This window comes from Erythrolamprus reginae, chromosome 11 (assembly GCF_031021105.1).
Source record: "Erythrolamprus reginae isolate rEryReg1 chromosome 11, rEryReg1.hap1, whole genome shotgun sequence".
Taxonomy (NCBI): Eukaryota; Metazoa; Chordata; class Lepidosauria; order Squamata; family Dipsadidae; genus Erythrolamprus; species Erythrolamprus reginae.
The window spans coordinates 35,920,586-35,946,453 of NC_091960.1; the positions used below are offsets into that span (position 1 = coordinate 35,920,586).

The 25,868-nt window shown below is 41.3% G+C and overlaps 1 protein-coding gene across 1 annotated transcript in view; it reads right to left on the reverse strand.

The window, feature by feature from the left end:
• The window catches only part of ADGRB2 (adhesion G protein-coupled receptor B2), a 251,233-nt gene that overhangs the window by 173,969 nt on the left and 51,396 nt on the right, over positions 1-25,868 (reverse strand). The window contains exons 3-4 of the mRNA XM_070764684.1: positions 24,747-24,757; positions 1,909-1,977 (exon numbers count right to left, since the gene is read on the reverse strand). Of these exons, the coding sequence (XP_070620785.1) occupies positions 1,909-1,977; positions 24,747-24,757 (80 nt within the window). The remainder of the gene's footprint in view (positions 1-1,908; positions 1,978-24,746; positions 24,758-25,868) is intronic.

The following is a 25,868-nucleotide window of genomic DNA, read 5'->3' on the forward strand; positions in this document are numbered from 1 at the left end:
TTTCTAAATCACATAATTTTAGGAGGGGAGGGCAGGGCAAGAGAGGAGAGAATCGGGTAGAGAGCAATGGAGAATTTGTCTGCCTAGCATTAGCTGTCAAGCCAAAACTATCTGTTTAACAAGTCAGGATTAAAATTCCATTAGAATTCTGGCTGGGATTCAAGCTGTTTTCCAGAAATGCTCACAATTCCTGACATAGTTCCAACCTCATCTGATGGAAGTTTGCTCCTTGAAAGCCTTGGAAATTTCTTTCAAACCCAATTCTAATGAAGGTCCTTTAAAAGCCATACTTCTATTAAAGGGGCAAATAAACCACAACTGGAAATATTGTAGTTACTTGTATTGTATTCACTCACTGGATATAATGAGAAGTAGTCTCTGTCAGGGCAATTTCTGACACAGAAATGTTATTAAATGAGCATAAATATGAATCATAATATAATTGGCTCGTTGGGAGCTCCGGAAAGTTCCTTTCCTATTTAAGTCTCCCTTAGCAGAGCTATTTCATGTAATTAGATCCAAGCTATCTATGCACTGGACCAATTAGAAATATTATAGCGTTCATCTTTCCATCATCGTGTTATTTAAAATTCTTAGTATGTTTTGCCTCAAAATGATTTTCCAAATGTATATGTAGTAAAAGTTGTTTAGGCCAACACAGACAACAAATCTCATGGTTGCAGACCTTTGGGGATGGCAGTGGAATGGGTGTGAAGATGAAAATTGTGTGGGATGACATTGCAGTTACAGGGAAATTCATGATTCCACCCTCCCTCCCTTCCTTCTTTCCTTCCCTCCCTCCCTCCTTCCTTCCTTCTCTCCATCTCTCCCATGCCTATCTGCTTCTTTCTATGTTTTTTCCCTTCCTATTTCCTTCTCTTTTACTCTTCCTTTCTTTTTTTCCTCCCATCCCAACTTTCTTCAACTTAGGCATATAGCAGCACTTAACAGACATACTCATTCCTGGAGGCGTCTGTAATATGGCAAATGATTTAGCTTTACTAGATAAGTGGTCAAAGCAATGGAAACTGCAGTTTAATGTTTCCAAATGTAAAATAATGAACTTGGGGAAAAGGAATCCTCAATCTGAGTATTGTATTGGCAGTTCTGTGTTAACAAAACCTTCAGAAGAGATTGACGGCAGAAAAAGACCTCATGGTCCATCTAGTCTGCCCTTATACTATTTCTTGTATTTTATCTTAGGATGGATATATGTTTATATCAGGCATGTTTAAATTCCGTTACTGTGGATTTACCAACCACATCTGCTGGAAGTTTGTTCCAAGCATCTACTACTCTTTCAGTCAAATAACATTTTCTCATGTTGCTTTTGATCTTTCCCCAACTAACCTCAGATTGTGCCCCCTTGTTCTTGGGTTCACTTTCCTATTAAAAATACTTCCCTCCTGAACCATATTTAACCCTTTCATATATTTAAATGTTTCGATCATGTCCCCCCCTTTTCCTTCTGTCCTCCAGACTATACAGATTGAGTTCATGAAGTCTTTCCTGATACGTTTTATGCTTAAGACCTTCCACCATTCTTGTAGCCCATCTTTGGACCCGTTCAATTTTGTCAATATCTTTTTGTAGGTGAGGTCTCCAGAACTGAACACAGTATTGCAAATGTGGTCTCACCAGCGTGCTATATAAGGGGATCACAATCTCCCTCTTCCGACTTGTTATACCTCTAGCTATGCAGCCAAGCATCCTACTTGCTTTCCCTACTGCACTGTTCGCCCATTTTGAGACTGTCAGAAATCACTACCCCTAAATCCTTCTCTTCTGAAGTTTTGGCTAATACAGAACTGCCAATGCAATACTCAGATTGAGGATTCCTTTTCCCCAAGTGCATTATTTTTACATTTAATGTAAAATAATAATGACTTGATGACAGAATGTATTTACCTGATTGTGCCATATACACTCCTGGTTCATCTGCAGATCGCGGCCACTGGGTTTTCACCTTCTGATCCTCTTGCACACCTAAAAAGATGGAGAGAACCATGAACAGCTGTGCAAGCCTCAAAGTTGAGGCAGCGAGTGGAGACGTTCTCACCAGGGAGGCACTAGTGCAAATGTCTCCTCATAGTGCAAAATAGTGCAACAGTCCTACGGGTATTTAATCAGGATATCAGCATCAACTACAGCAATGTTCAGGCACTTTAGCACAAGGCACATGAAACAGTCTTTTGCCCCCACTACTCCAAGCTTTCACTGTAATTGTCAAACTTGGAGGGTCCTCAGAATGGCAGGAGAAGAGAAAGGAGGGTGAATTGGAATGGAACCGTAGAAAGTATTCTTTAGACCACAGCGACATGTTTGGGTCAATTTCCATACAGGACTGACGGAATGTGTCAAAGATATTATTTTAAAAATGGATCTGAGAAGACATCCGAAGAAAAGTACCATCATGCAAAGACTCTCAGAGGTTTGGGAAGGAAGGAAGGAAGGAAGAGAGGAGGAGAAGGAGAGAGGAGAGAATAAATGTACAGTGATACCTCATCTTACGAACTTAATTGGTTCCGGGACAAGGTTTGTAAGGTGAAAAGTTTGTAAGACGAAACAATGTTTCCCATAGGAATCCATGGAAAAGCGATTAATGTGTGCAAGCCCAAAACTCACCCCTTTTGCCAGCCAAAGCACCCGTTTTTGCGCTACTGGGATTCCCTTGAGGCTCCCCTCCATGGGAAACCCCACCTCTGGACTTCCGCGTTTTTGTGATGCTGCAATTTCGCTGAGTCTCCCCTCGCTGGGAAACCCCACCTCCGGACTTCCGTTGCCAGCAAAGCACCTGTTTTTGCGCTGCTGGGATTCCCCTGTAGCATCGCAAAAACACGGAAGTCCGGAGGTGGTGTTTCCCATGGAGTGGAGCCTCAGGAAAATCCCAGCAGTGCAAAAACGGGCGCTTCGCTGGCAACAGAAGTCCAGAGGCGGGGCATCCCAGTGGCGGCGGCTTGGGTTTGTAAGGTGAAAATAGTTTGGAAGAAGAGGCAAAACATATCTTAAACCCCGGGTTTGTATCTCAAAAAGTTTGTATGACGAGGGGTTTGTATGACGAGGTATCACTGTATGTATAAGCTTCCATTTTTCAACTCTGAAATTCTAAAGTACTGTGAAACCAACTTATATTAGGATTTAGTGACAAGAATGATATTCACGGGAGTGTTTCTAAACTGCCCAAATGGGTATTCAGTCAAACAACTACTTTGTATTAACACTGTAGCCTCCTGGCTAAGATAACATTGCCATGCTACACAAAACTGTATTTCAAGGCGTTAGTGACATATTTTTGATTTCTCCTTCATATTAGGAAATATCTAAACTGGACCTCAGCATTTTACAGCCACTGTAAGGGACCCTTCAGTTTCCCTCTCCTGCCCATGTGAGGTCAAACAAACATTAGAAATCAAATGTAAATCAGGGTATTGTGGGGGCAGGAGGAGATGTCATAGAAACATAGAAACATAGAAGACTGACGGCAGAAAAAGACCTCATAGTCCATCTAGTCTGCCCTTATACTATTTTCTGTATTTTATCTTAGGATGGATCTATGTTTATCCCAGACATGTTTAAATTCAGTTACTGTGGATTTATCAACTACGTCTGCTGGAAGTTTGTTCCAAGCATCTACTACTCTTTCAGTAAAATAATATTTTCTCACGTTGCTTCTGATCTTTCCCCCAACTAACTTCAGATTGTGTCCCCTTGTTCTTGTGTTCACTTTCCTATTAAAAACACTTCCCTCCTGGACCTTATTTAACCCTTTAATATATTTAAATGTTTTGATCCTGTCCCCCCTTTTCCTTCTGTCCTCCAGACTATATAGATGGAGTTCATGAAGTCTTTCCTGATACATTTTATGCTTAAGACCTTCCACCATTCTTGTAGCCCGTCTTTGGACCCGTTCAATTTTGTCAATATCTTTTTGTAGGTGAGGTCTCCAGAACTGGACACAGTATTCCAAATGTGGTCTCACAAGTGCTCTATATACGGGGATCACAATCTCCCTCTTCCTGCTTGTTATACCTCTAGCTATGCAGCCAAGCATCATACTTGCTTTCCCTACCGCCTGACTGCACTGTTCACTCATGTCGAGTCGCCTCTGGCTCTGCTGGTGGCCACCAAAGGAGGAAGAGAGAAAGGGCTTTTCTCTGCCTGTGCAAACGTAGCAAGGAAAATGTCCAGCTCAGACTCACGAGTATATCAATGACAGCACAAAACCAATACGTTAGCAGCCGATTCCTGCTGTGGGAAGATGAGCTGGGAAGGAGCCGTTCTGTTCCACTTTCATTCCATGCAGGAATTTTCCCTACCACGATTAATTATTAATAGTTAATTATTCATAATGCCATTAGTCCCCTGCCGGTCCCACTTGCCTTCAGTGAGGAAAGCAGCTGCAGGTGAACCTTGAAAAGGACCTCGGCCAAATACACCACGAAATATAATTTTCTGCAAGTTATTTATAGCCAACTTTTGGAAAACCTTCCCCAAAATCGTAGCCAGTGCTGCCAGAATCCCCAGCTAATAATAATAATAATAATAATTATTATTATTATTATTATTATTATTATTATTATTTATTAGATTTGTATGCCGCCCCTCTCCGAAGACTCGGGGCGGCTCACAACAACGATAAAAACAATATTATACTGGCACAAATCTAATATTTAAAAAAATAAAAACCCTGTCATAATTAAAAACCAAACAGCACATACATACCAAACATAAATTATAATAAGCCTGGGGGAAAGGTGTCTCAAATCCCCCATGCCTGGCGGTATAGGTGGGTCTTAAGTAGTTTACTTAAGGAGGGTGGGAGCAGTTCTAATCTCCGGGGGGAGTTGATTCCAGAGGGCCGGGGACACCACAAAGAAGGCTCTTCCCCTGGGGCCCACCAGACGACACTGTTCATTCGACGGGACCTGGAGAAGGCCAACTCTGTTGGACCTTATCGGCCGCTGGGATTCATGCGGTAGCAGGCGGTTCCGGAAGTACTCTGGTCCGATGCCATGAAGGGCTTTAAAGGTCATGACCAACACTTTGAATTGTGACCGGAAGCCAATGCAGCTAGCTCAGGAGGATGAGCAGAGGGGCCAAAGCCCAGTTACGGGAGCTTTGCAAAGGGGGGGGAGTTCCACTTCATTGCTTTCTTTAATGAAAATAGATCTGGTAGGAGATGGCAGAGAAGGCAAGTGATTTTTGAACAGAGGAGACAAAGCATCGGGGCCTGGTCCATGCAAAGTGGGGTCTATCCCGCCGTGGGAAATTGCCTGTTGAATGCTGCCCTTCTCCTTTTGCAGGGTGGGCTGCCTGTTCCCCTCCTTCCATTGTTCACTTCTGCAATCCTGTCTTTTTTCCCCATTCCTCTGCAGCTTTCTGCAGGAGATAAAAGACACAGCAGAGCTGATGCGTAGGCAGCAATGGGCAGCCAAAAGTTTTACTGCCATACTGTGGGTGTGGGTTATTTTGTGGGTGTGGCTTAATGGTCATATGACTGGGTAGGGGTGGCTTGCCGGCCATGTGATCAGGTGGGAGTGGCTGCAATTAATTTATAGGCAGAAAAAGAATAGAATAGAATAATAGAATAGAATAGAATAGGATAGAATAGGATAGAATAGAATAGAACAGAATATTTCTAGGTTCGACTATATCGCAAGATCTAAAAGGAGACCTCACATCAAAAACATTACCAAAAAAGCACAACAAAGAATGTTCTTTCTGCACCAGCTCAGGAAGCTCAAACTGCCCAAGGATCTGCTGATACAGTTCTACAGAGGAATCACTGAGTCTGTCATCTGCACCTCTATCACTGTCTGGTTTGGTTCTGCAACCCAACAGGACCGACACAGACTTCAGAGGAGAATCAGAACTGCAGAGAAAAATGGCTGCATTGAGGACCTGTAGACTGCACGAGTCAAAAAGAAGGCAGGGAAAATATTTACTGACCCTTCACATCCTGGACACAAATTGTTTCACCTCCGTCCCGACCCAGCCAGCGGGCCAGTGCCAACCCCGCGCCCATGCCCAGCGCAGCATCAGCATGTATGGTGTCCAGCAACATGTCCAGCCACCGGCATCGGTGCCTCTGCCCTGGAGCTACCACTCACAGCCGACCACCCCGGTGCCCAGTGACCACCACGGCTACCGCCCGGTGCCACTGCTGCTGGCACCCTCCCACTCCTACTTTGAACCCTGTATGTGGTGTACAAGAAAGAAAGAGAGAGAGAGCAAGAGAAAGAGAGAGAGAGAGAGAGAAAGAAAGAGAGAGCAAGTGACAGAGAGCAAGAGAGAGAGAGCAAGAGAAAGAGAGAGAGAGAAAGAAAGAGAGAGCAAGTGACAGAGAGCAAGAGAGAGAGAGAAAGAGAGGAAGGAAGAGAGAGAGAAAGAGACAGAGAGGGAGGGAAGGAAGGAGAGAGGAAGAAAGAGACAAGGAGAAAGGAAGAGAGTGAAAGAGAGAGAAAAAAGAGAGAGGAAGAAATGAAGAGAGTAAGAAAGAGGGAGGGAGACAGAGAAAAAATCATTTTTTTTGCGAAATTTAGTTTGGCAGAAATTTTTTTAGCCCTCCACCCACCCCCTCCAATGGTGCCCTTCTTTCCCAATCTTAAATCTGGTCACTTTACCCCATGACAGTCATTAAGTGTTGTACCACATGATTCTTGACAAATGTCTCTTTTTCTTTTATGAACGCTGAGAGCATCTGCACCAAGACAAATTCCTTGTGTGTGCAATCACTCTTGGCCAATAAAGAATTCTATTCTATTCTATTCTATTCTATTTTAATGTCTCTTTTCTTTTATGTACACTGACAGCATGTGGACCAAGACAAATTCCTTGTGTATCCAATCACACTTGGCCAATAAAGAATTCTATTCTATTCTATTCTATTCTTTCCGCTGTCACTCTTGTCAATTCACCAGCCACACTCTGCCAGAAAAAAGGCAAATGCAGATTAAATAAATACACCTTGGTGGAGTGTCATCGGCATACAACCTCTTTCTTGGCTTCCTCTCCATAGCTAATTAGCATAAGAGGGAAACACAGCCTACAAGCAGAACCTGCTCACCACATCATAAAGCAGAGTTACACTTCTCCGCCTGCACGTGGTTGTCTAGCTCAGCAGCAGCCTGTCCTTCCTCATCCTCCCCCACCTCTAACATGCACTTAACAGATTGCTACAGTGAGATGTCACAAATTTATGGCACCAGCTCACACAAAAATAACAAGAGATCCATCAAGAGCACTTTGCGTGAAATTAACAGGAAAATCTAAGAGCACGACAGAGATGCACACTCAGCTGTAAGCCTGAAAGGGGGAAGGGGAGGACGAACCTTGACGCTTCCCCCAATTTAGTGTCTACTGTAGAAAAAAAGGAGTTCTCTTTGCTCAAGTTCTCAGCTCAGCACTGTCCTATAGTCGAGATCAGGGATGGACAAAGATCACAAATCCACAAGATATAGGAGAGACTATAGGACAGGGGACGGAAGGCACTCTGGTGCGCTTATGCACGCCCCTTACTGACCTCTTAGGAATCTGGAGAGGTCAACCGTGGATAGTCTAAGTGTAAAATGTTGGGGGTTTGGGGATGATACTACGGAGTCCGGTAATGAGCTTCGACAACCCGATTACTAAAGTCGTATTTTTTACAGTCAAGTTTGGAGCGGTCAATATTAAGCTTGAATCTGTTGTGTGCTCTTGTGTTGTTGTGGTTGAAGCTGAAGTAGTCTTTGACAGGCAGGGCATTGCAGCATACGATCTTGTGGGCAATACATGTGATGCAAAAGTGTAGGATGTCAAATTCATAGAGAGTCGACTCTCCCAAGCACAGCAAACCATCCTGGATGGGAATCAGAAAGCAGTGAGCAGAGAATCAAAGGGTCTTCTCATGCTAACCATTATTCTATTAATTAGCTTAGAAATGTTTTATTTATTTTAATCAAAATGTTGTAAGCCACCCCGAGTCCACAGAGAGGGGCAGCATATAAGTCCAATGAATAAATAAATAAAATAGATAAAATATTAATAGGCTCAGAGGGGAAAGTTATAAAATGGAAGAAGAAAGGGTGAAAGAGGTAATGGTTACTTGGGTCCAAAACATAGGACATGCGATTTTTGGATGAATTGGAGAGATAATGGAGCTGTAATCTTAAATGTTAGTACAGTATATATGTTTTTTTATTGTATACATGATTTTAGTGATGTTTGAACTGTTTTTTACCTGCATTGTATTTATAACCGTTGTTAGCCGCTCAGAGTCCATTTTGGAGTGAGCGGCATATAAAACAATACATAAATAAATACATACATTTAATTCTAGGGTTTTTTTTATTTTGCCATATAAATTTAGTTATAATTTTGTTCGTATCATTAAAAATTTTGCCTCCAATTTAATAGGAATCATTTGAAATAAATATAAAAAATTTGGCAACATGCTCGTTTTAATTGCTGCGATATGTCCTAATAATGATAATTGTAGTTACTTTCATTTCTCTAATTCCAGTTTTGTTTGGTTTGCTAATTTGTCGTGGTTATCTTTTTTGATTGATGAGCATTTGTTTGTTATTGTTATACCCAAATATTTGTTTGCAGGCCTAATGTTCTTTCTAATCCATCTATTTGTTTTGTTGTCATATTTTTTATTAGAAATTGGTTTTTTGTTTATTAATTTTCAATCCTGCCCACTCTCCTCTATATCTTTCATTGGTTTCTGTACAAATGCCACAGGTTCTTCCCAAAAAAATACCAAGTCATTGGCAAATGCCTGCAATTTTTTTTTGCCAGACCCATCCTAGACTACTGCTCATCTGTCTGGAACCCATACCACATCTCAGACATCAACACCCTTGAAAATGTCCAAAGATATTTCACCAGAAGAGCCCTTCACTCCTCCACTCAAAACAGAATATCCTACGAAGATAGACTAACAACCCTGGGCCTAGAAAGCCTAGAACTACGACGCCTAAAACAGGATTTAAGTATTGCCCACAAGATCATATGCTGCAACGTCCTTCCGGTCAACGACTACTTCAGCTTCAACCGCAAAAACACAAGAGGACGCAACAGATTCAAACTTAATACGAACCGCTCCAAATTTGACTGTAAAAATATGATTTCAACAATCGAGTTATCGAAGCGTGGAACTCATTACCGAACTCAATTGTGTCAACCCTTAACCCCCAACACTTCTCCCTTAGACTCTCCACGATTGAACTCTCCAGGTTCCTAAGAGGCCAGTAAGGGGCGTACATAAGTGCACTGGTGTGCCTTTCGTCCCCTGTCCAATTGTCTTTCCTCTCTTTCACCTGTCATATATATTCTCTTCCTTTCACATATCCTCTCCTCTAAGTTCACTTTCACCCTCTTTTATATTATCACATGTCTATCTTTCTTCCTATGTATTTGTGTATTGGACAAATGAATGAATGAATGAATGAATAAATAAATAAATAAATAAATAAATAAATAAATAAATAAATAAATAAATATTCCTCGTTCTTGATTTTAATTCCTTTGATTTCTGAGTTATTTCAAATTTTGGGCCTCACCCTCCTTTTACTATAGAAAGAAAGTAGGCTTTATCTATTGGCAGCTTCTTACATTCTAACCACTTACAAAATCCTATCACGTTGAAAATTGTATTTCTGCTTTTTTTATAGAGATGAACTGTCACTTCTTGGCATGGTTAAAGCAGCCAAACTATTTCCACACTTACTCTGTGAAAGTCTGTTGATTGCCTTGCTCCCTTCAAAAGGTGTCAACACTATTACATGTTTATGGAGCTTGAAAGGGCTTGGAGCTAAGCAATCCCAAAGATACGTAAAGTGCTTTTAGTATTGTGTATGGCTCCACAGATAACCCACTACCCCCGCACTCTGCATTTTTACCTATTGGTGCCTATTCATCAGGATGAAAGAGAAATGTCTTTATTTGCTTGAGAAATGTCTTTCAGAGGGGGTGGGGGTGGGGAGAGACCTTGGGAAACAATCTTGTGAATGAAGCAATTGGGCATAAAAATGTAAGTGGGCAGATGAGATGAAGCACAATAGAGCCAAACCTGGTGTTAACTTACACCCAGATCTCTATTACTAAATCAAGGAAAGACAATAAGTACTGTAAGAGAAAAAAAAAGATATATGAAGATCCTTGTAAGAGTGCAGAGAAAAGTGAGAAAGATAAGGTAAATCATGCAATGAGCAATTAAGAAAAAGAAATATACTTCGCCAAACAAGGATTTGATATAGACAGGCCATGATTCCATTCTTATAATAGGTATAGCAACACCACTCTCTTCTATCACTGATGATACTATCTGTTTGGGTAATGAAATGTCTGAAAGAAAACAACCCCAGAGAGTACCAAGGAATCCACAGTTCAAGCCTGAGCTACAAATATTCTCTTCTATCAATTGTAACAGCTTTATTATATGTTATATTATATATTATATTATATGTTACATGGTTTTTTTTTTGCTGAATTTGAAAATTAAGGGAGACTAGGATAGATCTATTTTGGCCTTATTTTGGCCTCATCAGCTAGCCATACCCACTGGGACTTGAACCTGCAACCTTTGCCTTATAAGGCAGAGAATTATCCTCTAAGCTACAGTATCCAATCCCTTCAGCTCTGCACCAGGGAAGGGTTCGAAATAAAATACCTTTGCTATTTTATCATGCTTTTATTGTTAACTCTCTTGAGTACTGTTTTTTTTTTCCAATGCAAGGGAAAGGTATGACTTTAATAAATAGCAAACAAATTCCAGGCTGCTTTGCATAGAAAACTGGGGAAAGGCAGGCAGCTGCTCAAACCATATTTTGTCACTCAGGGAGCCCTCCTAAAATTGTGCCACTAGAGCTTGCTGGCATATCGCCAAACAACAGCTGTGTGATTTCTCACTGATTTCCCAAAACTAATAAACAAAACATACACTGAGGAGCCACTAGTGTACTGAGTTTTGACAAGAATCTGAAAAAATAAATAAGAAAACTGGCAGGATTTTTGCCTTGAGAAAAGCAAATTGGGACTAGGGGTTATGGTAGCTCCTTCCAACCACCTGGGTGGAAAAATGTCATAGAGAAGACATTCCAGACCTGTTTTGTTTATTTATTTTGTCCAATATACAATAATATACAGTGAAGCTTATTGTTCTGCCACCATGTCTCAACCACCTGTAATTACAGGGTAATTAGTCCAGGAAGACACACACCACACGGTAAAAGGAAAACCCAAAAGTCTTTATAAACAGAAAAACAGAAACAGCTCCCTTTTTAAATGTCAAAGGGATTTTCTGGAACATACAAGGCACAGGTGAAATGCAGTCCAATTGCTCACCCAATAACTGGGAAATTGAGTCCAATTCTAAAGTCCAGAGAGTCCACACACACAATCTTGAACAGCACAAAAACCACAATCTTGACGAAACAATGAATCAGATAAACTGCCATGAGGCTAAAACACCAGGCTGCACTTTTATCTGTAGTACTAATTACCAACCACAGGTGGCCTCATTTTCTCTTGTAATAATCTTTCAGTTGTTGTCTCCTGTGCATCACTCTACGCAGGCGTGGATGTGTCATTAATTCTTGTTCAGAATCCAGGGATGATACAGATGACTGATCTCCTCCTGGGCTGTCTGCCAAACTCCCCTCTTCCCTGTCACTCACGCTTCCTTGGTCAGAGGAGACTTCGTTGGCAGAATCTACTGGGAGCAAAACAGGCCTGTGGCATGTGGATGTCTCCCCCACATCCACCTCCACATTCCTTGTGGCAGGAGCTGGGCCAGAGCTAACCACAACATTTATAGAGATATAGAAGAGAAGATATATGAGATATAGGAGAGACTATAGGACAGGGGATGGAAGGCACTCTAGTGCACTTATGTACTCCCCTTACTGACCTCTTAGGAATCTGGAGAGGTCAACCATGGATAGTCTAAGGGTAAAGTGTTGGGGGTTTGGGGATGACACTACGGAGTACGGTAATGAGTTACACACTACAACAACTTGATTACTAAAGTCGTATTTTTTACAGTCAAGTTTGGAGTGGTTAATATTAAGCTTGAATCTGTTGTGTGCTATTGTGTTGTTGCGGTTGAAGCTGAAGTAGTCTTCAGGCAGGACATTGCAGCATATGATCTTGTGGGCAATACTTAGATCATGTTTAAGACGTCGTAGTTCTAAGCTTTCAAGACCCAGGATTGTAAGTCTAGTTTCGAAGGGAATTCTGTTTCGGGTAGAGGAGTGAAGGGCTCGATCGTTCCAGATTATAAACATTTAACATTCTATTCCAGAAGAATAGAAATTTGGTCAATAAATGGACACTGCTCCATTTCATAGAATTGTTTTAAAGAAGAGCTTCATATGACTCAAATCTTAAATAGTCCTGAGCTTGAAATAGGTTGTTCTAACCTTATCAAGATGTTCCAAAATTGTTCCAAGCCCCTTGGAACCATCCCAAGCTCAAAATAACATTTCTTTCAATTGGAAACAGGTGTTTTGGGGTTTGAACTGAACAATTCAATCTGGACTTTTCCAGCTTGATCTGCTGATCCAAACTCAAAAACTATTTTTAAAATTCAAACAGTTTTGTTCATCTCTAGTTCTTGTCTCAAATCTTTGAAGAGTCAAGGCACCCGCACATTTTTATTAAGGAGATTTTTATACTTCTGTTGCTGCCATATTTACATGCACGAATCTAGACCAGTGTTTCCCAACCTTGGCAACTTGAAGATATGGGTCTCAAAATGGGTGAACAGTGTGGTCGGGCGATAGGAAAAGCAAGTAGGATGCTTGGCTGCATAGCTAGAGGTATAACAAGCAGGAAGAGGGAGATTGTGATCCCCTTATATAGAGCGCTGGTGAGACCACATTTGGAATACTGTGTCCAGTTCTGGAGACCTCACCTACAAAAAGATATTGACAAAATTGAACGGGTCCAAAGACGGGATACAAGAATGGTGAAAGGTCTTAAGCATAAAACGTATCAGGAAAGACTTCATGAACTCCATCTGTATAGTCTGGAGGACAGAAGGAAAAGGGGGGACATGATCGAAACATTTAAATATGTTAAAGGGTTAAATAAGGTTCAGGAGGAAAGTGTTTTTAATCAGAAAGTGAACACAAGAACAAGGGGACACAATCTGAAGTTAGTTGGGGGAAAGATCAAAAGCAACGTGAGAAAAGATTATTCCACTGAAAGAGTAGTAGATCCTTGGAACAAACTTCCAGCAGACGTGGTTGGTAAATCCACAGTAACTGAATTTAAACATGCCTGGGATAAACATATATCCATTGTAAGATAAAATACAGGAAATAGTATAAAGGCTGAGTAGATGGACCATGAGGTCTTTTTCTGCCGTCAGTCTTCTATGTTTCTATGATATCTGGACTTCAACTCCCAGAATTCCCCAGCCAGCATTCATCATATAAACTTCCCAGCTGGGGGAAGTTTCACTTGGTTAAAAAAAAGGCGGAAAAATCAATCATATCTTAGTTAACAACCGCCTTCCTTAGCAACAGAAAATTTGCTCCCAATTGTGGTCATAAGTCAAGAATTATCTACATAATCATTTTTGTCATAGGATCGTGATATTTTTTTTAAAAGGTAAGCAGGTACAAAATGCATTCATGCTCCTGAAAAATGTTCTAATGGTAAAAATAATTCAGCAGAGAAACATACAAAGATAGAAGATTGACGTCAGAAAAAGACCACCTGGTCCATCTAGTCTGCCCTTATACTATTTCCTGTATTTTATCTTAGGATGGATCTATGTTTATCCCAGGCATGTTTAAATTCAGATACTGTGGATTTACCAACCACGTCTGCTGGAAGTTTGTTTCCAAGCATCTACTACTCTTTCAGTCAAATAATATTTTCTCATGTTGCTTTTGATCTTTCCACAACTAACTTCAGATTGTGTCCCCTTGTTCTTGGGTTCACTTTCCTATTAAAAACACTTCCATCCTGGACCTTATTTAACCCTTTAATATATTTAAATGTTTCAATCATGTCCCCCCTTTTCCTTCTGTCCTCCAGACTATACAGATTGAGTTCATGAAGTCTTTCCTGATACGTTTTATGCTTAAGACCTTCCACCATTATTGTAGCCCATCTTTGGACCCGTTCAATTTTGTCAATATCTTTTTGTAGGTGAGGTCTCCAGAACTGGACACAGTATTATTCCAAATGTGGTCTCACCAGTGCTCTAGACAGTGGGATCACAATCTCCTTTTTCCTGCTTGTTATACCTTTAGAGGTGTCTCTTATTAATAGTGGTGAGCTGTCAATAAGACAGGAGACTAAACAGTCCTTTGTCTGGGATGTTTCATTTCAATTTCTGCAGTGAGTAGGGAATGGCATTTTAGGATCAAATTGGTCCCATCCATCTATGGTATAAGGTTCAATGGAAATTTTGTCTCTGCTTTCAGACTGGCTTGTTTTACTGTTGTTGTTGTTTTTTACTATGATTTAATGACGTGCAATAAGAACAGACTTATCTGCATTGAACACTTGAAGAAAAGAACAAAGGAACCTGGAAGGTGAAAGAAATATGAGGCACATAAACTCCCTCTTCCTCCCTCACTCTTGCTCAGTCTGATAAATCCAAAAAAAAAGCTGAGAGGCCTTTCATATCAATCACAGGTGTCTTGCTTCAAGTCACAATGATGTCAGGCACTCCACAATGCATATAATATCTTTCCCCTTGCAAATATTTTCAGTAATTTGCAGTAGTAACCCTATGAAACTAGACTTACACTCCTGGGTCTTGAAAGCTTAGAACTACGACGCCTTAAACATGATCTAAGTATTGCCCACAAGATCATATGCTGCTATGTCCTGCTTGTCAAAGACTACTTCAGCTTCAACCACAACAACACAAGAGCACACAACATATTCAAGCTTAATATTAACCGCTCCAAACTTGACTGTAAAAAATATGACTTTAGTAATCGGGTTGTCGAAGCGTGGAACTCATTACCGGACTCTGTAGTATCATCCCCTTACCCCCAACACTTTACCCTTAGACTATCCACGGTTGACCTCTCTAGATTCCTAAGAGGTCAGTAAGGGGCATGCATAAGCGCACTAGAGTGCCTTCCGTCCCCTGTCCTATAGTCTCTCCTATATCTCGTATTTCTTCTCCAATATATCCTCTATAACCTTCATTGTGTATTGGACAAAATAAATAAATAAAATAAAATAATCAACTGGGATTTTGCTCCAATTGTAGTTCACCTCCTTGTTCCTCAAATCTAATTGACCAACTTACAAAACATGGCTTCCTTTTAGCCCTGGTTAGCTATCAAAGAAAATGTGAGACCTTTTCTTTCTTGTATCATCATCAACCCCATTGTCGTCATTATTGTTGCCGTACTGCTGCTAAACTGTCTAACATTTACACACAGCAGTTTTGCTTCCTGTACCCAAATCTCCATTGCCTTGGGGTAGATATGTTTAGCTGTGAGTTTGTCTTGGCTGGCCAGAAGCTGCAAACAGTCCTGATATTTACTTAGCATGTCCTTCACATCAAAAGTAAATAAATGGCAATAAATAAAAAGCAAACATGCTTATCAGCTCGGCTGCTGCTAATAGCGGTCCTAGATGAAGCACAGAAGGGAGGGAAGATTAAATTGAAATTCCACAGCCACAGCAGACTGCTATGGTTTGTCAAAAGAATAGGCTTCCTTGTTCCTCTAACCCAGCAAGGCTAAGAGGTCAATATCATTCTCACCTTAACTTCACCATGATGCAGTATAACATATAAATATAAGAAGTAAGAGGTATAACAAGCAGGAAGAGGGAGATTGTGATCCCGCTGTATAGAGCACTGGGGAGACCCCATTTGGAATAATACTGTGTCCAGTTCTGGAGACCTCACCTACAAAAAGATATTGACAAAATTGAACGGGTCCAAAGATGGGATGATACATGGTAGGTAGGTAGGTAGGTAGGTAGATAGATACAGTAGATAGATAGGTAGTAGATAGATACTATTTAAAAAGTTGAACAACAGTTTGAAAAAAGAATGTAATGCACATAGGTTGACCGAATGCTCAAAAAAGTCGACGTTTCAGTTGATACTGGGGAAAAGATTTCAGGAGTACTAGGAAAAAAGGAAAATTGTAAAATCAGTGGAGATATAAAGCATTGGATTTGGGTGAGGGGTGATAATTACAGCAGAGACAAAATCCAACTAGCATTTTCCCACCCAAAGAAATTGAATTTTTTTTTAAATTAAATGAGCCAGACTTCCTACCCACATGGTAATGCACTTCCACTTCATGGAATCACCATGTAGTTTGGCTGCAATGGTGCTTACATGGTCATTCCAGGAAGCATTGCAAAAAAACAGCTTTTGGGGTATCTAAGGCAGAAAAAGAAAGAAACCAAAGCTCTGGGCGCCTTGTGCATTTTCAAAAGTAAGTAAAAACCTTCTCTATCCCTAAAAGACTAGTGAATTTATGTCCAGATATTTTATTCAAAATCTGAACATAAATCTCCTGGAATAGAATTCTGCCTTGCAAAATGAGCAGTTAAATGGATCTGATTTACAACAATCCATATATCTCTTGATACCTGCCAAGGAGCTAGGAATAGTGATGATGAGTTTCACCTGAACATTGCCAATATGTCTCCCCCCATTCTTTATGGGGGTCACAAAATTGGTATGGTGTAAATTTCAACCCAACACACAACAGCTTTACCAATCTCCTCATCCAGGCCTGGAGCAGGAATTCCCTTTCCAAGAATGTCTTTGGGGATTCTCAGTCATCCAGGCCATGGTTGCCCCAAAGGTGGTTTTTTAAAAGGCAACTGGACTTTGTTTCTCCTTGAAGATATTTCACTTCTCAGCCAAGAAGCTTCTTCAGTTCTGAATGAAGGAGTACGACTTCTGTCTTCTAAACAAAGAAGGTTCAGTTGCCTTTTGAAAAAACAATCCTTGGGATCTTTCCAAGAGTGCAGAAATTCAAACCAATTTCTTTTTAATGGCTAGTGCATAGAAACATAGAAGATTGACGGCAGAAAAAGACCTCCTGGTCCATCTAATTTGCCCTTATACTATTTCCTGTATTTCATCTTAGGATGGATATATGTTTATCCCAGGGATGTTTCAATTCAGTTACTGTGGATTTACCAACCACGTCTGCTGGAATTTTGTTCCAAGCATCTACCACTCTTTCAGTCAAATAATATTTTCTCAGGTTGCTTCTGATCTTTCCCCTTTGTTCTTGTTCTTGTGTTCACTTTCCTACTAAAAACACTTCCCTCCTGAACCTTATTTAACCCTTGAACATATTTAAATGTCTCGATCATGTCCCCCCTTTCCCTTCTGTCCTCCAGACTATACAGACTGAGTTCATTAAGTCTTTCCTGATACGTTTTATGCTTAAGACCTTCCACCATTTTTGTAGCCCATCTTTGGACCTGTTCAAGTTTCTCAATAGCTTTTTGTAGGTGAGGTCTCCAGAACTGAACACAGTATTATTCCAAATGGGGTCTCACCAGCGCTCTATACAGCGGGATCATAATCTCCCTCTTCCTGCTTGTTATACCTCTAGCTATGCAGCCAAGCATTCTACTTGCTTTCCTCACTGCCTGACTGCACTGTTCACCCATTTTGAGACTGTCAGAAATCACTACCCCAAAATCCTTCTCTTCTGGAGTTTTTTTGCTAACACAGAACTGCCAATGCAATCAACTAAATATGAGCCAGCAATGTGCAGCAACAGCTAAATAGGCCAATACAATCCTAAAATGCATCAACAGGGGAATACACTCCAAGACCAGAGAGGTATTAATGCCACTCTACAATGCCCTGGTCAGATCACATCTGGAGTACTGCATTCAGTTATGGTCAACACACTTCAAAAGAGACATAGAAACTCTGGAGAAGGTGCAGAAAAGAGCAACCAAAATGTTTAGGGGACTAGAACCCAAGGCTTATGAAGAGAGATTGCTGGAACTAGGCATGGATAGCCTAGAGAAAAGAAGGGCCAGGGGGAACATGATAGCAGTCTACAGATACTTGAGAGGTTGCCACAGAAAGGAGGGGGTCACACTGTTTTCCAGAGCACCAGAGGGCCAGATGAGGAACAACGGATGGAAGCTGACCAAGGAGAGATTCAACCTGGAAATAAGGAAGAACTTCCTGATGGTCAGAGCGATCAACCAGTGGAACGGCCTGCCAGCGGAGGTGGAACGGCCTGCCAACTCTGGACATTTTCAAGAGGAGATTGGACTGTCATTTGTCTGGGGTGCTGTAGGATTTCCTGCTTAAGCAGGGGGTTGGACTTGATGACCTGCAAGGTCCCTTTCAACTCTAATAAATAAATAAAATAAATAAATACAATTTGGCTTGCTATGCAGCTCCATTTTTCCAATGGGGACTGCACCCCTCACCGTACCGGCTGCATGAATGCTAGGCACCAACTCTGGTTAATCCAGGCTGCTAATATCCAATTTCAAGATTTTACATTCAACCCTGACCCGTCTTATTTAGGGGTCATGATCTCTTTGCTGCTGTGCTTTAAACACCCCAAAGATGGGCAGCAGGGAAATCGCATCTTTTTATTTATAAACTAATTCAGAGACTCCATTGCCAAGTAATTCTGGGCAAAGTACAAGAGGTTAAAAACTCCTAAAACAAAGAAAAGAGGACAGCAAGCTACAATAGGTTAAAAACAGTGATTATCTATAAAGGGCATAGAACAATTGAGACAAAAGAATTTTCTGTAGCCATCTTACACTATTTTATCTGTTCTAATTCCAATAGGAACTGAATTGTAATGATAAATCCAGGAACGACATAATGAAAACATATCCTGTTTGGAAAACTGCTCCGGTATCTTTTCTACACAAAATTCTGTTTCTTTTTATATCAAACTCATTCATATTTGGAAACTGTTATAGATTTTTTTCCCCATGAAACAAGAAAATAAATGAGCATGGCTTTGATGATTTCACTATTAGGAAGGGAGAGGGAGGGAAGGAAATGAAAAGTCATGTTGTAACCAATGAGTAAGAGGTAAAGTTAGACATGCATACAGCTATAAAGAAAATTGGATGCTTATTTACATTTTTTCCCTTTTGCCTTTATCTTTCTTCTTTCTTTTCATTAGTGTATGCAGGGTTTTGTTAGTTTTATCTTTCTATAGTTTAATAGAATTGCTCCAAAAATATATTTACGTATGCGTCTGTATACACATACATGCATACTTTATACTTATTATTGTGGTTAGCTCTGGCCCAGCTCCTGCCCCAAGGACTGTGGATGTGGGGGAGACATCCACATGCTGCAGGTCTGTTTTGCCCCCGGTGGAATCTGCTGATGAAGGCTCCTCTGACCAAGAAGACATGAGTGACAGGGAGGAGGAGAGTGTGGCAGACAGCTCAGAAGGAGATCAATTATCTCGCTCCTCCTTGGATTCGGAACAAGAGTTAATGATACAGCCACACATGCGGAGAGCGATGCATAGGCAACAACAACTGAGAGATTATTATCAAAGAAAATGAGGCCACCTGTGGTTGGGTGGGGCTGTGATCATTAGTGAGGCTGCTATATTATTATTATTATTATTATTATTATTATTATTATTATTATTATTATATTATTATGCTTGCACCTCAGGCGGGATGTGGTCACGTGAGGCTGGAGGGGAGCCGGGCAGGAGAGAGGGAAGCTCGTCCGAGACCAGGAAGGAGGAAAGAGGAAAAAAGCAAGGAGCGCAGACACAGCAGGGGAAAACAGGGGAGCCGAGCCGAGACCAGTAATCCAGGAAGTGACAGCTGCCAAACAGCTGGAGCTGCACACGCATCTTCATTTCCGCCAGTGGAACTGTGTTCCACCCGGTCCTGCCTGCTGCCCACCCCTGGTCCTGATGGAGAAGGAACTGTGTGACATCTGCAAGTAGCCGTGATAAATGAACTAGAAGAAATGCCAGTGCTATATCCAGAGCTTGGAGAAACGACAGCTGGAAATCATGACACCAAAGGATTACAGAATTAAGGGTGTGAAGATGCTGATTCAGCCGGCACACAAGGAATTAACAGCAGCCAGACAATGCTGGAGTTATTCATCCTCTGTCAATCATTTCTTGATCCCCAAAGGATCCACCTTGGAAACATGCTTGCCTCCTGTTTGTTTCACTCATATGTTCTGGGGTGGACATGAAACTTTGCTTGCAATTTCAGAAAAGCTCCCCTTCCCCAATTAGATGTCATCCTAATGTGTTAAATTTGAATTATCAGAAACATGTTTATTTTTACATGAAAGGACCGCCCTTTGCTTGCAGCGACGCTGCAGTGTCCTTTCACGTAAAAATAACAATGTTTATTTTTACGTGAAGACCTCCCTTTGAAGGAGCTGGGGCATCCCTCCCACAAAGAGATTCCAGGGGTGGAGCCTTGACGTCACCGGCAGGTTGCTAAGGATGCCAAGGTGATCACTTCCTGGATTCCATGGAATCCAGGAAGTGACCACCTTGGCATCCTTAGCAACCTGCCAGTATACGTGATGTCAAAGCTCCGCCCCCGGAATCTCTTGGTTGGATTCCCCGTCCGGGTTCGGGTTTGGGTTCGGCCGAATTTTGCGTAAAGTTCGTCCGAACTTGCCGAACCCAAACACCTTTGGGTTCACCCATCACTATTCAGGAGGGAAGTGTTTTTAATAGGAAAGTGAACACAAGAACAAGGGGACACAATCTGAAGTTAGTTGGGGGAAAGATCAGAAGCAACGTGAGAAAATATTATTTGACTGAAAGAGGAGTAGATGCTTGGAACAAACTTCCAGCAGACGTGGTCGGTAAATCCACAGTGTCTGAATTTAAACATGCCTGGGATAAAGATATATCCATCCTAAGATAAAATACAGGAAATAGTATAAGGGCAGACTGGATGGACCATGAGGGTCTTTTTCTGCCGTCAATCTTCTATGTTTCTATGTTTCTATGAATGTTCGCCAAATAAATGGGTAAGTAAGTTAAAATCTACCTATATTGACTGTTGTTTTTTTCTACAATGAGCAAGAAGATTGAAGGGGAAGGCTGCTTAGCTCAACAAAGAACCAGAGAGAAAGCTTTTCTTAAGGCCTGGCTGGGCTTCAGACATTCTACATTTTCCTCTGAGGGGAAATATTGATTTGATTAAAACAATATAACGCTTCTCACTTCTACGGCACATCTGCTGTTAAATAAGCTGTACAAAGCCTTGCAAAGGGATTCAGCAAGACCGTCTCCAGGTTACCCACTGGGGAGGGCTGGAGCAAAGGTCTTAGAGATCTCCAAAGAACTTCATATATTCACCGCCAAGGGAAAGTGTGACTCAGTGATGGTCCAGATCGTATCTTGGGCTCTTGGCCATTATGGGATATTAGCATACAAGTTCTGGAGGGCAATGCCGTAATCAGTTCTTCTGTTTCCTATAAATTCCTCTCCCCTGAGAATGAGGCCTTTAGCTTATCTCATTAACGTGAGATAATAAATAAACCAATACTAGGGGAGCCTTGTTCAGCTTCAATGAGGGCTTCTGCGCTGTAAGGGCGATGCAATTGGGGGTGCTGACAGTAATGGGCAGCCAAAATTTTTACTGCCACACTGTGGGTGTGGCTTAATGGTCATGTGACTGGGTGGGAGTGGCTTGCCGGCCATGTGAACAAGTGGGAGTGGCTTGAACGATCATCAAATGTTAAGTCCTCGACTTACAACCTTGTCAGTTGTGTCGCTCGCTGGGGTGACAAATTGCTTCGCGTTTCCTGCGCTCTCCTTCTTGAGTGCTTCCACCCACGCCTTCTGCTTGACCTCAGGCGGGAGGTGGCCGCAGGAGGCTGGATAGGAGCTGGGCAGGAGAGAGGGAAGCTCTTCTGAGGCCAGGAAGGAGGAAAGAGGAAAAAAGCAAGGAGCGCAGACGAAGCAGCAGCAGCAGGGAAAAAAAGGAGAGACGAGACGAGGCCAGTAATCCAGGAAGTGACAGCCGCCAATCAGCTGGAGCTGTGCATTCATCTTCGTTTCCGCCGGTGGAACTGCTTTCCACTCCGTCCTGCCTGCTGCCCACCCCTGGGTGCTGAGGTATCGCAGGTCACCTCATCTAAGACTGTCCCTCGAAGGCTTCGTCCAGCAGGATGGAGAGCCAAAATGTAAGAATCCGTTTAGAAACTTATTTTAAAAAGTGTTATTGAATTTCAAAAAAATCAAAGAAAAAAGAGTTTAAAATAAAAGCAGGGAATGTGAAAAGAGCAAAATTGAAACAAAAGGAGGAGTTGAAACAAAAAGGGAGAAAAATCTATAGAAAAGAGTAATTTCTGATGTTCTTCAATTCAGATGAAAACCTAAAAAGCAAAGGCCCTTTGAACTAAACTAAATTATAGCAAATAGTACTTCAATCATGACAATCCAATCATTACGCATCAAAACCTAAGGTTACATTTTCATTTCTTTCCATTCTAGGGGGGGGGAAATCCAGAAGTGGTTTCCAAATAGAAACAAAGCTTATCTTTAATCAAAGCATCGACATTGTGGTACAAATGGATAGAAAAAAGGAAAATGGACTTACAATAAAAACGTGTATGATATTAGAATACTGTATAGGTATTGTTATATAATCTTATAGCAATGGATAAGAAGAAACTAATTGGATGTTAACTTGCTAGAAAAATAGCTGGATTTGTATTTGTGTTGATGTTTGTTTAAATGTTGTGTTTGTCTTTCTTTTTTAATGTGCAAAATTCAATGAAATTATTTAAAAAAAAATAAAGTATTGGTCTGGCAAAGGTTTTATATGCCCTGGCTTGCAGTAAAGTGTTACTGGAGAAGAAGCTTTGCAATGCCAGGGTTTCCCATCTCCCTTGCCTATGGCAATAATAATAATAATAATAATAATAATAATAATAATAATAATAATAATAATTTATTAGATTTGTATGCCGCCCCTCTCCGAAGACTCGGGGCGGCTCACAACAATGATAAAAACAATATTATACTGGCACAAATCTATTATTAAAAAACCCTAAAAACCCTATCATAATTAAAAACCAAACAGCACACACATACCAAACATAAATTATAATAAGCGAGAGCAGGCCAGGGATGCTTTGCGAGTTGACCTTGAACTCCTAAGTAATTGTTAACTCCATTTATTGAGAAAGGTATAGGACACTAGAACTCAAGTGAATTACACTATTGCCTAGGCAGAACTGTGAGACCACACATCATCACAATCCCCAAGTCTAACTTTTCCCTCCCTTAGTTGCCTCCAATCACTGAATGAATGAATGAATGAATGAATGAATGAATGAATGAATGAATGAATGAATGAATGCATGCATGAAACCATCAACATTCTTCTAACATTATTGGAAGGCCAAAACATCTTCCTTAGATCTCAGGCCCCTTTTCCATGCTGCTTAGATGCCACCTGCCCCCTCCAATGCCCTTCCTTGGTTGTGGTCAATGAGTTTGCATGGGTGACTTCCATCCCCTCCCGGGCCCTGGCGAGTGATGACTCTGCAAATGGAGGGGGGAAAAACATTACCCTCTTAACCACCCAGTTACACTAACATTTTATGTCTAGGTGCCTTGGGGTTTTAATTGAATGTCAAACCTAATTTGAGGAAGGTAAGGGAGAGCTTGAGATACTGCCCTTAGAAAGCAATCCAGTGGTTGCAAATTACTAGCAGGCCTGCAGTGAAGAAGGATGAGAAATTTCACCTCTCGCTTTCTTGTGCCGTTCGCCAGAAGGACAGGAGAGAGGAGAGAAGAGTTGTTGGCAACTGAAACTAAGCAGACTTCATTTCTTTTGCGCATGAATTGTAACGCCATTCCACCTGTCCATCAAGGATAACAACTCGTATGAGTTGTCTTTCCCTGGAACATTTAATTTTATGTCACTCTTCTCAGATAGACTCTAGATGGTATTTTCTATCTGGGAAACCAATGTCAGCCAGCGAAAGGCATTGTCAGAAAGTTAGAAAAATATGGGAAGTTGGTCATCCAACTGGTTCCCAGTTTTCTCTCACACCCCCTTCTTTATGCTTTGGCAATAATATTAGCAATAATGAGCCCTTCATGGCACTGGACCAGGGACCGCCTTCTGCTGCACAAATCCCAGCGACCAGTTAGGTCCCACAGAGTGGGTCTTCTCCGGGTCCCGTCGACTAAACAATGTCATATGGCGGGACCCAGGGGAAGAGCATTCTCTGTGGTGGCCCCGACCCTCTGGAACCAACTCCCCCCCAGAGATTAGAATTGCCCCCACCGTCCTTGCCTTTCGTAAGCTTCTTAAAACCCACCTCTGCAGTCAGGCATGGGGGAATTGAGATATCCTTTCCCTCTAGGCCTTTACAATTTTATGCATGGTATGTTTGTATGTATGTTTGGTTTTACAATAGGGGTTTTTAACTGTTTATACTGGATTGTCATATGCTGTTTACTACTGTTGTTAGCCGCCCCGAGTCTACGGAGAGGGGCGGCATACAAATCCAATAAAATAAAATAAAATCAATAATTAATAACAGAGTTGGAAGGGACTTTGGAGGTCTTCTAGTCCAACCCCCTGCTTAGGCAGAAAACCCTACACCGCTTCAGACAAATGGTCATCCAATCTCTTCATAAAAGCTTCCAGTGTTGGAACATTCACAACTGAGACCATAAGAAGAGCCCGGCTGAATCAGGCCAAAGCCCATCAAGTCCAGCATTCTGCGTCACGCAGTGGCCCACCAATTGTCCATGGGGATCTTGAGCAGAAAGAGAAGGCAAAACCCTCCTTTTCCCTTGACCCCCAACAAATGGGACCCAAGGGAACCCTGCCTACTTCAACCAACATAGAGGCGGCACATGGACATCTGTTTCAATAACCACCGATACACTTGGCATCCATGAATCTGTCCAATCCTGCCTTGAAGCTATCAAAGCTGATAGCTGTCACGACCTCTTCTGGAAGGGAATCCCATAAACCAAGGACGCTCTGGGTAAAGAAATATTTCCCTTGATTTGTCCTCACTTTCTTACCTGTGAGCTTTCGGGAGGGCCCCCTTGTCCTAGTATTGTGGGATAGAGAAAATATTTTTTCTCTATCCACCTTTTCTATCCCATGCATGATTTTATACACTTCGATCAAGTCACCCCTTAAACGCCATTTATGTCTTGCACTCAAAATGACACTATAGAGCACTGTACCCCAAGACAACTAGACACAAGAACAGTGTTTCCCCAATGCCTTCTCGTCATTTCTATCACTCATCTCCTCCCACTTATAATGTAATTTGTTGCTTGTATCCTTACAATTTATATTAATATTGATTGTTTCCTGATTGCTTATTTGTACCCTATGACAACCGTTAAGTGTTGCACCCCATGATTCTTGACAAATGTCTCTTTTCTTTTATGTCCACTGAGAGCATCTGCACCAAGACAAATTCCTTGTGTGTCCAATCATACTTGGCAAATAAAAAATTCTATTCTATTCTATTCTACCATTTTAAATTATGACAGATTCTCCAAAAGGTTACAATAAACGTTCCTGGTATGTACATAATCACATAATTGCATTTTGGGGTCATTGGCAACTAGCCTATTTTTACATAAGTTTGCAGTGTCTCCCAGTCACATAACCATAATTTTCTGGGGGTTTTTTCAGTGGGGGGGAGAGGGGTCAGTTTCTAAGCGTACACATCTGGTGGTCAGCAAAAAAAAAATGTCCATTGGGTAAAATGGATTTGCTTAATGCCCACTGCGTTCACTTAACAGCCATTGCAAAAAATGGTTATAATATCAAGTCTCATGACATGATGACCTGCTTAACAACTGCAATGACTTATGACTGTAATTGCAATCTCAGTTATAGTCATAAGTTTACCAGAACCAGAAACCACATTCTATTTC